Source organism: Lytechinus variegatus, chromosome 1 (genome assembly GCF_018143015.1).
Source record: "Lytechinus variegatus isolate NC3 chromosome 1, Lvar_3.0, whole genome shotgun sequence".
In the NCBI taxonomy this organism is placed as follows: Eukaryota; Metazoa; Echinodermata; class Echinoidea; order Temnopleuroida; family Toxopneustidae; genus Lytechinus; species Lytechinus variegatus.
In genome coordinates, this window is record NC_054740.1 from 87,401,310 (window position 1) to 87,418,281 (window position 16,972).

At 35.0% G+C, this 16,972-nt stretch overlaps 1 protein-coding gene across 1 annotated transcript in view; it reads left to right on the forward strand.

Annotated features, from left to right (window-relative positions):
- The window catches only part of LOC121426705 (structural maintenance of chromosomes flexible hinge domain-containing protein 1-like), a 58,556-nt gene that overhangs the window by 14,612 nt on the left and 26,972 nt on the right, over positions 1-16,972 (forward strand). The window contains exons 2-20 of the mRNA XM_041623080.1: positions 5,365-5,443; positions 6,459-6,620; positions 6,850-6,932; positions 7,649-7,797; positions 8,463-8,562; positions 8,693-8,812; positions 9,051-9,214; positions 9,536-9,843; positions 10,049-10,166; positions 10,611-10,794; positions 11,317-11,511; positions 12,175-12,303; positions 12,663-12,769; positions 13,020-13,102; positions 13,626-13,736; positions 14,545-14,622; positions 14,951-15,070; positions 16,299-16,443; positions 16,742-16,914. Coding sequence (XP_041479014.1) covers positions 5,365-5,443; positions 6,459-6,620; positions 6,850-6,932; positions 7,649-7,797; positions 8,463-8,562; positions 8,693-8,812; positions 9,051-9,214; positions 9,536-9,843; positions 10,049-10,166; positions 10,611-10,794; positions 11,317-11,511; positions 12,175-12,303; positions 12,663-12,769; positions 13,020-13,102; positions 13,626-13,736; positions 14,545-14,622; positions 14,951-15,070; positions 16,299-16,443; positions 16,742-16,914 — 2,608 coding nt within the window. The remainder of the gene's footprint in view (positions 1-5,364; positions 5,444-6,458; positions 6,621-6,849; positions 6,933-7,648; positions 7,798-8,462; positions 8,563-8,692; positions 8,813-9,050; positions 9,215-9,535; positions 9,844-10,048; positions 10,167-10,610; positions 10,795-11,316; positions 11,512-12,174; positions 12,304-12,662; positions 12,770-13,019; positions 13,103-13,625; positions 13,737-14,544; positions 14,623-14,950; positions 15,071-16,298; positions 16,444-16,741; positions 16,915-16,972) is intronic.

The window sequence follows — 16,972 nt, forward strand, 5'->3', positions numbered from 1 at the left end:
AACACACACATAAATGCATATGTGGGGCTATTATGTATTCAGACGATATGACCCGAAACCCGATCTGTTTGAACCAAAACAGAAGTGAAAATTTCTCCTTTTACTGCTTACAAATGACAGAGTTACTCCAAATTTTAGGAAATATGGACATTATAAGAGCCTTTCATGAGTATGAACCATGAATTTTGACAGTTCTGTGAGAGATTTCTGCCAGAGTTTAACCAAGCTTCGTTCACGCAGCCAGTACAGAATTGACCACATGGGTTTTGTGGCTGGCTTCATGTACACGTATGCTACTCTAGTAACACTTATGTGTGATTCATTCTGTGTGTATTCTGTGTGTGAATGGCTGAATTTAACAGGGGAGGAAATGGTTTGCAGTCAATTTGACCATTTCTGGAAAAGTTATTGGCCCAACAATGGATTTTATTACTGGTCATGTCGAACCCTTAATTCTTGCTATTTTTGGAAAAATTACTGGCCCGACAATGATATTTTTTACTGGTCATGTCGGACCAGTAAATCTTCTTATTTCTGAAAAATCTACTGGCCCGACAGCGATTTTTACCGGTCTGGGACCGTCGGACCGCCGCTAGTGTCGAGCCCTGATGAAGTGCACAAAAATTGATTTATTGTCTCTAAGAAGCTGTATTTACCTTATCCATTAAAGGACTGCAGCTCTGATGCCTAAGTCATTAGAACTTGGTACTATTTCTGCTCATGAGGGAAATGGAAAGGCCATCGCTTGTTGATTCTGAAACCTCTTCTCCTCATCCTTGGTGTAGGTTGGTACACTTAGGTACCAGCCCAAGTGCTTGTATCCTCCAGAAGACCCGTTGTTACCAATGGAAGTTGCATTAAAAAAAGCTGCGACAGTAACCGACAGGTAAAACATGAGACATGTTTTTCGCAAATGAAAAGCAAGTTTTTAGATTTTGATAAAAAGGTAAGTTTTTCAATTTCGGCAGAATACATTTCATTTTTCAATAAAACTATTCAATTTTTATAATTATAATTACCCAATCTATTGTCAGTTGTGTACCCACCCTGCTCTTCTAAATTTAGAAAACAATAAAACAAATTGTAATAGTTATTTAAGAACAAAAATAAAGACACTTTCAGAGGCCGGCTACTGAGACATTTTCAAATCTATTTTATTTCCTTTTGTTAGTGACATAAAAAAAACCTTTTTAATACGTGAAAGAAGCATGAAAATACAAAAGTAGCACACTCTCGCCAATAGAATATTATGGGCAGTATGTCAAGAGACAGACAAATTAACTAAAATAAGTAAGTTCGACCTCGCATAGCTAGTTACCAGTTATTCGAGCCGACTGCCTCGCTCAGTCACAATCACAGCACAGCCGGTAGCCCAGCTGGCCGGCGAGGCGAAGCACCGCATCGGTGTCCTTTCCAGGTGAACTATCTAAAAAAATTTGCATTAAGTATCAGTTTTGTGCAATGCAATAACTTAAAATAAGTAGAGGAAATGTGAAAATGGAATATGAAAATACAAAATAGCACACACCACTAATATATGTCAAGTGTCGGAAAATCAACTCAATTTTGTAGACCTTGCAAGTTGCACGAACACAGCTCGCCGGCGGTATCGGATTATTCTCGTTGCAAGGGAACTCGATCTGTTTTTTTCAAAATAGTTCAAAATGAACTAAAATGTCAAATTTTCTGTCGAGAATATATTGTAGAAACATGGATTATGCGGGAAAATACTTTTGAAGTAATGTTTGAAATCTTATTTCGTGAAATTTTGAAGAAGAATTCAAGAGGTCGAGTTGTCCGATTCAGAGCCTACCCTGGACAACTCGACCGGGACGAGTTGTCCAGGGCAGCGGGTCGGGCTGTCCGGACCCCATACTGTAGCCTATAGTCTTGAGGCCTGAGGCTGAGGACTCCATGATGATGTCTTAAAAAAAATTGACATAGGCCTAGGGCTAGGCCTATAATACTTCTTCATCATGAGTCTTGAATCCCCGCCCATATACCCTTAAGAGAACCAAATAAATAGAGATGGATTCCCCTTGGAAATCCATCTTTTTTATTAAAAATCACCTAATTGGTAGTGATTTTATTTAACTATACGCCTTTCTACACCTAACAGTAGAGGTGCACGGCCTATATTAGAGACTGTCTCCAGTTTTGGAGACCAATTTCCTTTGTTTATATTTGCAGCAAAAGGATTACCTTGGCGGCAAATAAAAATGTGATAAGCAGATTCCTCATGAAAAATTACCCCTTTTCACCGTCTACTTTATAAATTCACCATCTACTTTTGTTTTGATAAGGATTTTTCTTGTCAATCACACACAGAACAAATGGGCTTCTGACCTCAGTGAGACAAAATTTTGGGTGGAAAAAATCATGCTTTTGTTGGTGTTGTTTCTTTTGTCCTTTTGCAAAGCGAGTCTCCAATGTGGGAGATTGTCTCCCCTATTGGAGAGAGTCTCCCATATTGGCCGTGCGCCTCTACTGCCTAATGCGTAGGAAGGTTAAAAAAAGGGGAAAAAAAGGTAGGCCTAAGAAAAAAAGGATTCTTACAGACCGATGTCGCGTAGACCCCTCGATCCACATGTAATACCGATGTAAACAAACGCAAATACAATGGCATCGACCCTTGAACCGCTTATGTATTACGTACTTCCGATTAGCGATGCCGTTCTGAAGATTAATTTATAGATAAAAATCATTCTACAAATAATAAAATATATTACGTGATTATAAATAATTAATATGATTATATCAATTATTTATAATCACTTAATATGTTCTGTTATTTGTAAAATAATAATTTTTATCTATAAATCAATCTTTAAAACGGCATCGCTAATCGGAAGTACGTAATACATAAGCGGTTCAAGGGTCGACGCCATTGTATTTGCGTATGTTTACATCGGTATTACATGTGGATCGAGGGGTCTACGCAACATCGGTCTGGTAAGAATCCTTTCTTTCTTACCTTTTTTCCCCCTCTTTTTTTAAACCTTCCTACGCATTAGGTGTAGAAAGGCATATAGCTAAATAAAATCACTACCAATAAGGTGATTTTTAATAAAAAAGATGGATTTCCAAGGGGAATCCATCTCTATTTATTTGGTTCTCTTAAGGGTATATGGGCGGGGATTCAAGACTCCATGATGAAGAAGTATATGTCAATTTTTTTAAAGACATCATCATGGAGTCCTCAAGACTAGGTACCGTAAGCATAATTGGACCAAAATAAAAATAGATCATGTGTAGGCCCAGTAGTACTGCAATCATGATGATGAACATTTATTTCCGTAGAAATGTAAATACAAATGTTGAATATAAAAAAAGAATTGAAAAATTATGGTAAACGGAAATTATTTACTAGTTATTACCAGAACAGAAACTTGTTTTTTGCCAAATATAGGTATAGGATACAGTTTCCAAATATTGGATGCGTGCGCTGCGATCAATTTTGGCGATTTAAATCATGCTCTAGACCCAAAAATAATTGCTTAAAGGAGAATGTAACCATTGGAACAAAATAGCTTGTGTGCAAACAGAAAAATCAAAGAAACAGATCAATGAAAGTTTGAAAAAAATTGGACTAATAATGAGAAAGTTATGAGCATTTGAATATTGCGATCACTAATGCTATGGAGATAGCAAATTGGCAATGCGACAAAGATGTGTGATGTCACTTGTGAACAACTCTCCCCATTACTTTAGTATATATTTCACTTGAATTGCCTCTTTTATCACATCTATCCATAAATCATGTGTTCTTTCTACATGAGGGCATGTAATACATATTTTTTAAGAATACATCATGGATAAAGAGTTTGTATCATCATAAGAAAAAGCAAAAAGAGACATTTTGAGGGTATGTTATAGTCCACCAAAGGGAAAGTTGTTCATCAGTGACATCACACATCCTTGTCGCATTGCCAATGTTAGGATCTCCATATCATTAGTGATTGCAATATTCAAATGCTCATAACTTTCTCACTACAAATGTATTTGTCTGATTTTTCTCAAACTTTCTTCATTCTTATTCTTTGCTTTTTCTGTTTCTACACAAGCCTATTTGTTCCAAAGGTTTCATTCCCCTTTAATTGTTGATAAAGCAATTAATTTTAGCTGTGCAAATGCCAAATTTAAATTATTACTAGATCTATCAATAATTTCGAAATACAGATTGGTAAATAATGAAAATTTACTTACCAAACAGACCTCTTTCGGCTCCGAACATCGGATGTCTTCGCTCAGCTGTGTGCAACTTCATTCTGGAAAAAAGCTTGCGTGCCTCAATAGCATGCATTTTCAATTCAATCGGTGGATATGTCCGATGTTTGGGATAGTGCCATATTTGGAAGGGTGTCGAAGTTCCTGCCATGAGGACTCCATGATGACATTTTTTAATATTTTGACATATACTTCTTCATCATGGAGACTTGAACTGCCTCCCATATATGTATAAGAGACATATGACAAAGATGGATTTCCCTAGGAAATCCATCTTTGAAGATAGAAATCACGTAAATGTTAGTGATTTTATTTATACGCCTAATGCGTATGAAGGTTTAAAAAATTGGTAATAAAGTGAAAAATTGAAGGTTTCTTACCAGACCGATCTCGTGTAGATCCCTCGATCCATTTGTCAACAAAGCAAATACAATAGGTGTGACCCTTGAAACGCTTCGTTATGACGTACCTTTGATTAACGATGTTACAAAATGCTGTTTTGAAGAACAGTTTATAGATAAAAACTATTATTTAACAAATACTAAAATTTAATACTTGATTATAAATAATTATTAATTATTTATAATCACATATTAGATTTTAGTATTTGTTAAATAATCCCCTATTAAATTTTAGTATTTGTTAAATAATATTTCTTATAATTAGGTATTAAATAATCAAACTTGCATGTAGCTTGTACATGTATCTATGTTTTGGATTTATTTATAAAACTGCTGAATTGTACCAAAAAATCAGACATGGGTTCCTACCCCCTGTTTTGAAGAACAGTTTATAGATAAAAACTATTATTTAACAAATACTAAAATTTAATACTTGATTATAAATAATTGATTATGATCAATTAATAATTAGATTTTAGTATTTTATCCCGTATTAAATTTTCGTACTTGTTAAATAATATTTTTTATAATTATGTATTAAATAATCAAACTTACATGTAGCTTTAACATGTATCTGTGTTTTGGATTTATTTATAAAACTGCTGAATTGTACCAAAAAATCAGACACGGGATTCCTACCCCCTTCATAATGAGAAGATTGGTAAATTTTGATGTCCATTTTCAAATTCTATGTACTTATTCAAGCCTCATCATTCTGTTTGTTTGGTATTTTTAGGAATTTGGTATCCCAGATAATGGCAAGTTTGTCATTGCTACCACCAACAGAGAAGAGATCAATACAGATGAAGCTTATGGTAAGCTATGTTCCTACGTTATGCACAATCATCAGTATTGTTAACCTTGGGATAAATTTCACCAACATTTGTTGTGCCCGATTCATAAAGGACTTACAATAGTAAACAGTTGTGACTTTTCCATTATGGCAATGTTCTAAAATGATTGCACAAAATAATTTGTCCAGAATTGCATTGACAATTTCATGATATTCAATATGAGTCATGACATCATTGATAAAATCATTATGATATCACAAGTTTGTTCATGTTACTTTAGAAGAGCAATGTATTTTTTTTTATAACAAATTGGTATCTTTTCTCACCCGTCTGAATAAGGCATTATGATGATGCCATCTACCTAGCTACTATGTGCTAAAAATGTCTGATGAATGCTATGGATGCAGAAAATTGTTGGGTTTATGTGGACTAAATTTTCTGAGACCTTTTCTGATGGTGACTGCTGTGGTGTCAATGTCAAACTCTAAACCCAGGTCAAGTTTTGAAATTTGAGCTTAAATTTCAATATTATAAGGACCCTTTTCATGAAACTCAGACATTGTGTAATCAAATGTCACTGATCATGTGGTATGAATTTCAGGTTACATATTCAGTTTTGTAGTCATGTTGGGTCTGTGAACTTTAACCATGTATGAAAATCGAAACCTTAAGCATAGGTTAAGATTTTCAATTTAAAAAATAAATCTGTGTTGAATGGTTTGTAGTAGTTATTGGAATATAAATTCATAATAGCCAGGTCAAGGGTCTTTTGAGGTCAATAATCTTTTAATATTTTGTGATGTAACATTGAAACTTAACTGAAGGTTAGGACTTAATTTTCAATTTAGAAATTTATACACTGTATTTTGCAGAACTTGGATATAACGATTTTCAGGTATCAGAAATTTGTTAAATTGATTTGATATCATGTTAGTATGCTTTCTGCCAAATACATTAAAAATAATTGATTCCATGGCAAAGGGGCAGATCCTTTATGAGATCAAGCAAATAAAAGATATTTGTTTTACCATTTCAGAAGAGCTGGTGGAGGATGGAGACACTCTGTATCTTCTTGTGCATCTTAAACAGGCCTTGCTTGCCCCAACTCAAGAGAGGGTGGAGTACCAGCCTCACTTTGACACCCTTATTAGGAGTGGAATGTATGAGTACTATGCCAGTGAAGGACAGAATCCATTACGTAAGAATGGGATATCTTGTTTTTAATTTCAATTCAATCAATTCTTTTATTCATTTAATTTAGATCACAAAACATGTATAAAATAAATCTAGTGCAGAAAAGAAATAATAGAATATATCATCATTATCATATTGCTGATGTACAAAATTATACAGTATGAAAGAAAGTTGGAAAAAAAACACAACAAAACACATAGACCTTGATTATTCTTATTACGATTTCCTCACAGCTTTTGCAATAGCTGAACTGATAGACAACTCTCTTGCAGCCACGATGAATAATGATGGACCCAGGTGCATAGAAATCAGATTGGTATGTGTTTGGATTTTTTAAAAGCTTTTTGTAAATATGCCATGTTATTATTTCTGAATGCAAGTTATATGTTTATGGAAACAGTCTTGTAGACTTTGACCATATTCACATTCACTATCCTGGATCAGTACCTACTGAACAATGAAATCAGCCCGGATGATTGTTTCATTAGCATTCGTGGGCAGTTATTAATGTATGTTGTCTGAGCAGCTCTCCTGTATTGCCGGTTAGTTAATGGCTCTTGATGATACTAGATATTGATATAACCTACATGTAGAAATGTTAGATATTGTGTTTGATGAAATGCACAGGTGAAATCAATTGAAACTTCTTGAGAAAATTGTAGATTATCCAATTTATAGAATAAAACATGGTAAAGCTTTTGGCATGTGACACTATAAAATAAATACTTATAAAAATCCATACTGGTTATTGTCTAATGTAATATTGCTATACTTTCATTAATAATGATACTGAGCATTTGATATCTAGGGCACTTAAACTCCCTGTATTTTGTTTATAACTGAAACCTTAGTAACAAATTGAAATCAATGTAATCATGATTAAATCAAAATATTTATGAAAAATCATCTTAATATAAAAGAATTATGAAACAATTGATACTATAAGTCAAGTAATGTTTCTCTCATTTGTCTTGACATCTGGATGGAATTCCCTTTAATGATTTATTGAATTGTACTTTCACTTCCAATCAGTACCTGGATGAAACGGGGGATAAGAGCATGGTCTGTGTCATTGACAATGGTAAGGGCATGACAACCAGAGAACTCAACAACTGGGCCATCTATCGTCTCTCAAAATTCAACCGAAAGAGGAGAAGACATAGACATCAAGAGAATAACGGGTAACAATGCCTTATCAAACAACAATGTGTGATTAAAGAAGGGTATCATGTGTTATGATTCTGTATTAGATTATTTATCTTTGTCACTCATCAGAGAAGGATACCAAAACAAGAGAATGGTGGGCAGTAGCACATTATTATACAATGATTCATGAATAATTCATATACATCATAGTATATACATCATCTTGGATGATAATATTTGTAATAAAATACTCCGTTTGAATTTAATTCAACTGGAAGAGGAAAAGATCAAAACTAGCGAACAATTGGTAACGTCACTTCTATGACTATGAATATTAGATTGTAGATAATGCGTCAATACAGATTTTGCAATGGCTGTAATGCTGCATTACCCCTGTCCATATAAAAGTAACTCTCTGATATTGTTATGTGGATTCAATAGTGTTTGCATGATGAGGATTCAGTCAATTTAGGAGGCTGATTATGACCCAAATAGAAGTTCATGTAAAATTTCTATTTATACCATATCTAAGATAATTGCACAGGCAGTGATTTTGTCCATTATTAATCATTATCAAAAGACAATTTGAGTGAAAGAATTTGTGTCTGCAATTAGAACTTTAGTTCTAAGTTCTAAGTAGCGAAACAAAATTAAGGCATTCAATATTATTGATGTGTTATTTCTATCAATGTCATTACAGTGACGAAGACAGAGAGATTCCAAAATCTCTAAACAGTGACATCTCATACTTTGGAGTTGGAGGAAAGCAAGCAGTGTTTTTCATTGGTGATTCAACTAGGGTGAGTGAGGGAATCATTCATAACATTTTATTTAATGTAATATACATTGGATACATGGGATGGTATTATGGTATTATATGCTTTTCATCTCTTTCTTATCTAATCTAATTTTCTGCCTCTTTTCTTACAGATGATCAGCAAACCTAAGGATTCAAAGGATGTTCATGAGATGACCGTATCAAAAGACGAGTTTGAGAGGAGAGAGAAATGCAAAGAAGACATCTACAAGGGCATCATCCATAACAGACAGGTGAGTGGTAGTTTCAAGTCATTTGTCCAGGAGGCATTATTGTGCACAAATAGTGCACAGACCAGTCAATTGACAAAGTGTTATGCTGATTATTGGTTATTTATCATTTTCTACCAGAGTCATTTCTCGCGTAGGCATGTTTGTATACATACAACTGCTTATTAATTTTATTGGATTCTTTTTCAAATTTATTACGTGATCATTACCACAATTGGCAATCATGTTTATTCTCTTGAAGCCTGGTGAGGGTAGTCATGTGCCTCCTGAGGATGAGATCTTACACAGTCTGATCAAGGAAGAGGAAGGCAAGGAGAACTTCACCCATGTCGTTATCACTAGTGTCAAATCACAGCACATCAAGTTCCTCAAGGAAGACTTCACTAGGTGGAGCAGGCAGCTAGCGTAAGTATCCATTCTCTCTTTCCAAGAACTCGTTGTTTATTCTATTCTCCCTTCTTTTTCTCTTTGTGGCAGTGTGTCACTTCTTCCTATGCACTATTAAAATTTGAAACCACTCACCAGGATCTGAACGTAAAGAAAACATATGCTGTAAACATAATTTTGTTTTCCCATAAGTTAGGCACAGAGTTAGAATATGGCCTTCTGGACTTTAGAATGAAGGCCTTATTATTAGTAAAGGCAAAGCTGTATGTCATTAGGCTGCTGCTGGTTGCATATTTTGACTCTTAATAAGTGGCTTTTCTGTCCCTATTGTTATTTCAGACACATCTATCACTACTACATCCACGGACCATCAGGCAATCAGTCCCACCTGTCCAACTCCATGTTTCGTACACCGAGCCCTTACAAGAACATTGACATTAGCATCACCATGTACAAGAAGGGCCATACACCACGCCAGCTCAATCTCAGAGACATTGAAGATGATCATCAGTCTAACTTCATCAGGTCATCCAAGGACACATTTGAATTCCGTGTATTGGTTGAAGGAACTGGTCTGGTAGAGGGCGTGCTTCGTTATCATCCATTTCTCTTTGACAGAGAGTCCTATCCTGTGGACTATGGTTTAGGTAAGGGGGAAATATGATTTGGACTGAATTATAGATCTGGAATATGTTGGAATATAAAAAAAAGCTATAAGCTATTTACAATTAGTTAAAACTTAGATTACTTTATGGCTTCATATTGTTGTTTTTTGTGGAAAAAATAAACACATTATTAAATCAGAGCTTGAAATTTACTTGACATGTTTTACTACATACTTTGTTTCTTTAGCTGTTCAGGAAGTTGACGACGAGAGTGATTTCAACAGAGATCGACCTGCGAGGGGTAGCAAAGCCATCTTTGAGTGCTACTGGAATGGAAGACTCATTCCATATACACTTGTCCAAGAGTAAGTAGATATATTTAGCAAAATCCATTATTACATATCGTATGTGAAAAGAGAGCATGAGCGAAAAAAGTTGAGAGTAGAATTAACATTTTTCATCCGTAATTTCAGACCAATTTCTCTAACTGATTGGTAAACTTGAAACAACATATTTTTTTTCTCATGTTCTATATTCAGCAAGTCTTATAGCATAGTTATTCATTTTTTTGGAGGGGGGCGGGGGAGGTAGGGAGAAGGGAAAGCGTTACAGTAAAAGGAATGTGCAGGGTAAATTATTATTACCTTCTACTAAAGCCTCTTTATTTACTAGTCCTGTTCTTGTTACTATGGAAAATTGTATATTTTGTGGACTCTCTGTAGTTATCATCAATGAAAGGCATTCTTTACGCTCCATTGCGTATGTAGCAGAAATCGTTCAATTTGACCTATGCTGTTTGATTCATCTAGCTTTGACTGGTGCAGCGTGCCAAAGAGGCGACTCAGCATTCCTGTCGAGTGCTACAACAGGGTGTCTGGCGCCCTCTTTGCCAACAACAAATTTGAGGTCAGCACAAACAAGCTGACCTTCATTGACCTTGAGCTGAAGCTAAAAGATAAGAGTGCTGTCTTTCAGAGAGTGGTAGGGGGTCAGGTAAGAAAAGAAAAACAATCTTTGTAGACTTGTCTTCAATGACTTCAGTAGGTAAACCAATATCAGAGCCCTTTAACATTTAGGTTAATTTAATTTTATTTAGGACTGTTCATGAAATAATTGTATTTTATTTTTCATATTTGAAATTAATGACAAGTTTTCTTGTAATTGGCCCCAGGTTGGTGATAATCTCAGAGGGATTCATTATAGATATATATTGCATATATATATATATATATATATATATATACATGTTACAGAGGTATTGGTTATGCAGTGGATGTGTTAGAATGCTGGTCAACAGTTCATTGTATGTTGTTAATTTTGACAAAATATTAATCTGGATTTTCCACTCTTTTCCAAGGTTTTAAATGAGGATATTTGAACTGAGAGTAAATGTTGTGGAGATGATTTGAAACGAGTTAGACAGGCTTCAATTCAGAATTTGTTTGTATAATCTGAAATTGTTTCTAATTGGTTCTAATGTAAAAGTACAAGCATGTTCTTTGTCTTGATATCCAGCCCCAGAGAGTCAAGATCGACAAACAGTTCACAGAGTGGCTGCATGAGTGTCATGAGAATCTTGACAAACAGGTCTGTTTCAAAGACTATGTGGGTAACATCATTAGGCATGAACTACCCAAGAAACAGCAAGGACCTTGGGCTGTCTTTGAGACTGTGGAGTGGGACGGAAAGACATATTCCACAGGACAACAGGTACGATTGAGAATGGTCAAGATGGGATTCTGGCGATGAGATACTGTGATGGACATGAATTACAGTTCCCATTTCATTTTTTTGGCCAGACATTTAACTCTCTCTAAAAAATAACATTGTCTTTAATCTTTATTGAAATTCGAGGAAGCAGAGGAATTTGTCATTTCCTTGTGTATATTTATGAGTGAAAAATGAACACATGCATTTTCCAAATTTCACTAAATTTATTGGTGTGTTAATTTGATGATTTATGAGCTTCTAGTTTAATTCCTTTTGAGCATTTGGCAAGTGTTGTATATGCCAGGTATAGAAGTTGCAGAATTATCTTATATGAGATGATGGATTGTGAAAAGTAGATGATTGAAATATTTGTCCAATATCTAGCTGAAGTATTTTGTAATTCAGGTTTTAAATCTGGCATTGTCCTTGATTACCTCACATTCAAAAAGATTGTTCTAATCCTCCATCCGTTTTGGTGTTCCTGTCCCCCTCCACCACTTGCTTCCTTTTCTCCTTCGATTTCCTCCCCCTGTAACCATCTGCCCAAATTTAGATCGCTATCAAATTGAACAACAGCTTCAGTAATAGACTACATGAAGAAGTTTGTTAATTGATTAAGTGATTTGTATTTAGTACGTTTTGAAATTATTATTGTTGTACTAGGTACGAGTCTTGAGGACAAGTCCAATTCTGCATGGATCGATACAGCGCTTCATGTTGTTTGGGGACTTTGAGAACGAGATCCAGAATGGGACATTGTTTGCAACAGGAGGAGAATTTGAAATTGTACAGGTATGATGCTCCAAGAATCATTTATATTTGTCTTGACTTGAGTTTATTCTATTTCTAAATAAGAGGTGTAAAAATCAGTATGTCAATGTTGCAATATACTGGGAATTAGGATTGTTGAACTGTAATCATGATCAAAATGTGAAGCATTGTTTAGATAAGTATGGAGTGCTAGTCATGCCAATTCTGATTGGTATTTTTATACAAAAAAGAACCCATTATGAATCAGCCTGAACTTGGTTTGCAGAGGTAATGAAGGCCTAGTGTCAGTTGCTAAATATTCAGTGAGAACATAAAGATTAAAAAAGAGAGGTTTGCAAAGAATGTAGAATCAATTTCAATATCAACATTTTATTTGACAGGAACCAAGGCTATTGTACAATGAAACCAAGATTTACCCCCTAAGTAAACTGGACAGGACAGCGGATGAGAGGCAGATTAAGAAACACATTGATGATGAAGAAGGAAAGTAAGTCCATATTATGATTGATAGATCACTTTATTTCATTTATCATAAAAGACATTAATAAGATAACAAACAAAACTTAATACATCAAAATTTAACACATTATTTTCAAGAGAGTTTTATTTTCATGAATTTCGCGAATTGCCTGAACGGCCGCAAATTTAACAACATGCAAAACTATTGACACATAGAAATGAGACTGTAGTGAATGAAATGATTAAATCAAGATTGTATGATGAACTTTTATTCCCAGACTTCCAGGAGTTCTTGTCATCTTCTGGCCTGAAGCGAATGAGGTCCATGCAGGAGAAAAACGACCAGCTGGGAAACTAATAGGTTAGTGAGAAGTGGTGGAAAAATACAAAAATGTAGATTGAAGTTTAATTTGTTGTTAAAGAAAAAGTAGTTGTTGCACAGCTCTTAATATGCTTGAACCCACTGAAGCTGGTGGTTGGAGGCATGTTTTTTTGTGATGCATTCAAAATATTATAGAGCAAAGTTATCTAATTGATCAGTGGTAAACACTTCTGATTTTTTGTCGGGTACCTAAGTAAAAGGATGTTTGTTTTACATTTTTTTGAAATTGTAGAATTAACACATATTTCAAATAAATAATGATTATTGCATGCAAGTTAAAATGCAAAAAATTGACACCCCATTCCCCTAAAAAAACACACACCAAAAAAACAAAACAAACAGAAATATATTTGTGAAACTAATCAGTTTAGCATTTGTTTGGAAATGCAACAAGGGAATTTGACATCATGATTTTTTACAATATTACTTGTATTTTCTTATATTATTTATTATAGTCTCATATTAATTTGTCTGTTTCGTACACTTGTTTGTATGTATAAAGGTGCAATCAAAGCTGAGATCCATAATAGGAAAGGTCAATCCATGTCGAGGCTTCCTGGAGCTCAGCATAACTCTAAGAAACTCATGGTGGAAATGAAGATCATCTGGCATTGTGAGTAAGACACAATCAAAACCCTAAACCACATTTATTGAGGGTCGTATCTTCCACTGAGTATGGTTGAATCAGTCATATTATTGCAGAGCTGCCAAGTAGTACTGATTTTCCGTATTTAGTACTGAAAATAGAGAAGAATACTGATGGTTTCATGCAAAATACTGATTTCTTAACTTTCAGTTTATGTGTTGTCCTGTGGTATTCCTGTGAAAATACTAATTTCCTCACCAAAATACTGATTTTTAGCCTTGAAAATACTGAAATGTTCTTGTTCAGGTTGGCAGCTCTGTTATTGACCAATACTTGCGGACCCATTGTGTACGTTGTCAGCATATCAGCATGGTGATGTCTTCGAGTCAGCAGGGCTCATAATATGCATGATACTTTGTGCAAACTCTCGCTTAAACTTGTTCTAGATCTAATTTGCCATTTTCCATCCCAATTAAGGCTACCTTAGAGTCAAACCAATGAAATCTTCAAACCGACATGTGGTTTATCATTTGAAATAACTTAATAGATTTGGTTGATTGGAAGTTGATTCCCCTATGTGGCATTACTGTAAAGAAATGCTATGGATGGGATTGCATTCAAGGGTCAAAGTTCAGGGACCGATTGCATAATACTTGTAGTGAATGGTAACTTTAGTGTCAATTGTAACGATCATGGTAACATTGCTCAATAGCCAATAAAGATTTTCACTGTAACTGTCGTTGATTGTAATCATCTCTGCTAAGTCAGTGCCGTCTAGGTATTGACCAGTGTTACTGATAATTATGAAGCAATCGTTTGTTTTCCATTCATACAGCCAACAGTGGTGACAAGGTGATAGTAACCCACATGAGTCAACATCACAAGACATGGGCATTCTGGTTCAGGCAGATGGGTAAGACAATCGTATTCAAATGACATATATGTATATAATGAATTATCAGGTATTTTGTTAAGGCATTCTATACAGCAAGATGAATATTTCTTTTAATATCATATCTTAATTTTATTCAAGATGTTTATATATTCAAAGAGTGTGCACGATGATGATTATTCATCATCCTTTTTTATTCTTTCAATATTAAAGTAGACTTTGTAATTTGATTTTGGCATAGTCATAGATTTGCGTGACTTTATTTTGACTCTGTATAACTTCTTTACCTTGAAGATCCTGAGTGATATTCAAAAGATTAAAATGGAACTTGGTTTGTCATTTTCTTTAGACATTGTAAGGAACCTTGGCCCCCATACCCTGATACTGCAGGCAGTCCTTGGGGAGGAAGGAGCCACTGACTTTGGAGGGCACCCACTACCAAGTCACAAGATCAAGTTCACAAGTACAGGTGAGTCTCAAGATTGGTTTGCTTGTCAGACTATCATTTGCTCTTGCCATAAAGGGTATTAATCACATAAAGGGTATTAGTCACATAACTTTCAGGCAAGTTCCACTATATTCCTATTTATTCCCAACACAACTAATACTAAAACACTGAAAGATTGTATCAGTTTTGGTTTTGCTGCATATCATTATAAGTGACCATGAAGTGGCTCTGATGTGATTGGTCAATTTATCACTTGGCATTGAACGAGTTTGCAAAGTTCATCAGCACTAAAGTGATAGAAGTGAAGAAATATAAATAGTTTATTTCTTCATAATAAAAATGTACTGTCAGAGATACAGATTTGTTTGTCTGTGTGTAACAAAGCAATTGAGGTATAGCATGTGTGTAAAGAATGCAGTAAATGATCTGTTTCTTTAGATGGTGCAAACTGGACACTTTGCACAGCTTGGCACTGATCTTAACAAATCCAACAATTCGTCGGCGTTCAATTTTGAGATTTTTGCAGAAAATGAATGAACAAATCCTATTCATAACTGAATATCTAGGCAGCAATTTATTTCAGTTTCTGAGATATGAGAGATTTTCACGGCTATGCCAGACAAAGTTTTAATGATATGCGCAAATTCTATTGTAAACACGTACTGTAGCAGAATTGTTGGATTTGTTAAGATCAGTGCCAAGCTGTGCAAACGTTTTGACTGACCGCAATATAAATGTGCGCGGTCAGCCAAATTGTCGTATCGGCCATCTGCACTGCATTGACTTCGCACGTGAAAAGCGATACGACGTTTTGACTGACCGCGCGGTCAGGGTTGTTGTATTCCCTATGGCGTTTTTGAACAGGTAAATCTAAACCGCTCAAACTGAAATAACAAGCATGAAGCTCTTGCGATATTTTCTATGATCTTTGCTTTGTGTAAAAATTAGGATACCATTGCCAAGCAGTTGTCTTGGTCTTTCCAACCATGTATTTTTTCAGCAATGAATATGCTGTAAGGCTGGAGAAGTAAGTGTGAAAATTGTAGTAAATTTTGAAGTCGATTTTCTCTGAAATGCGTTTTGCATCGTCGTATGTGGATGTGACAGTTTGGATGACCGCCGACGAATTCATGAAAACACATTGGTTGTTGGAAATTGGGCCTTACATTGCCAGATAATGAGAATTGAATTATGTGACTCTTTTTAAATCCTGCATTCTGTAAAAAAAACTATTTTCTCGGTTAAACAGAGGGTCCACCAAGCAAGTTCAGCATTGATATCCTGGATCCACCGTTCAGGGTAGATGTCCCTTTCAACATTCCTCTTCAGCTACAAGATGAGTTCAACTATCCAACCAAGCCAACGAACAACCTCAAACCAATCCTTGAAGCAAGGTATACTAGTCAAGCTTTAGATACAACTTAAAGGAACTTATTATTATAAACAAAGGATGAAAAAGAATGATTAGATATTGGTCCAGATGAGCACTGACAAGTTGCTTGGAATTGGGGAGGAATACCCAGAAAAATGAGTTTAAGTTAAGGGAAAAAGTTATAAAGCTAAAAAAAAAAATCCAGACCTATTAATGAAACATTGGAGAGATTGGTTGATATTATTGGAAATTGTGGTTGTAGATAACAAATATGAAGATAAGAATGACGATTTAAGTCATAATATTTTTTTAATTTTTAGTGGCCTTGCTATGAGCTATGAGAAAACTGAAATCAAGGGTATGTCTTTGATAGTGAAAGGAGTGAAGGCATCGGGGGATGTAGGATCAGCCCAAGGAAAGAACTTCAATCTAACCTTGAAGATACCAGGACTGGAGATCCCAACACAACAACTAAAGATCAGAATCTTGCCGGGTAAGAAAAGGAATATCACTTTGATGAGTGAGAATTTACCCTACAATAATGTAGCATA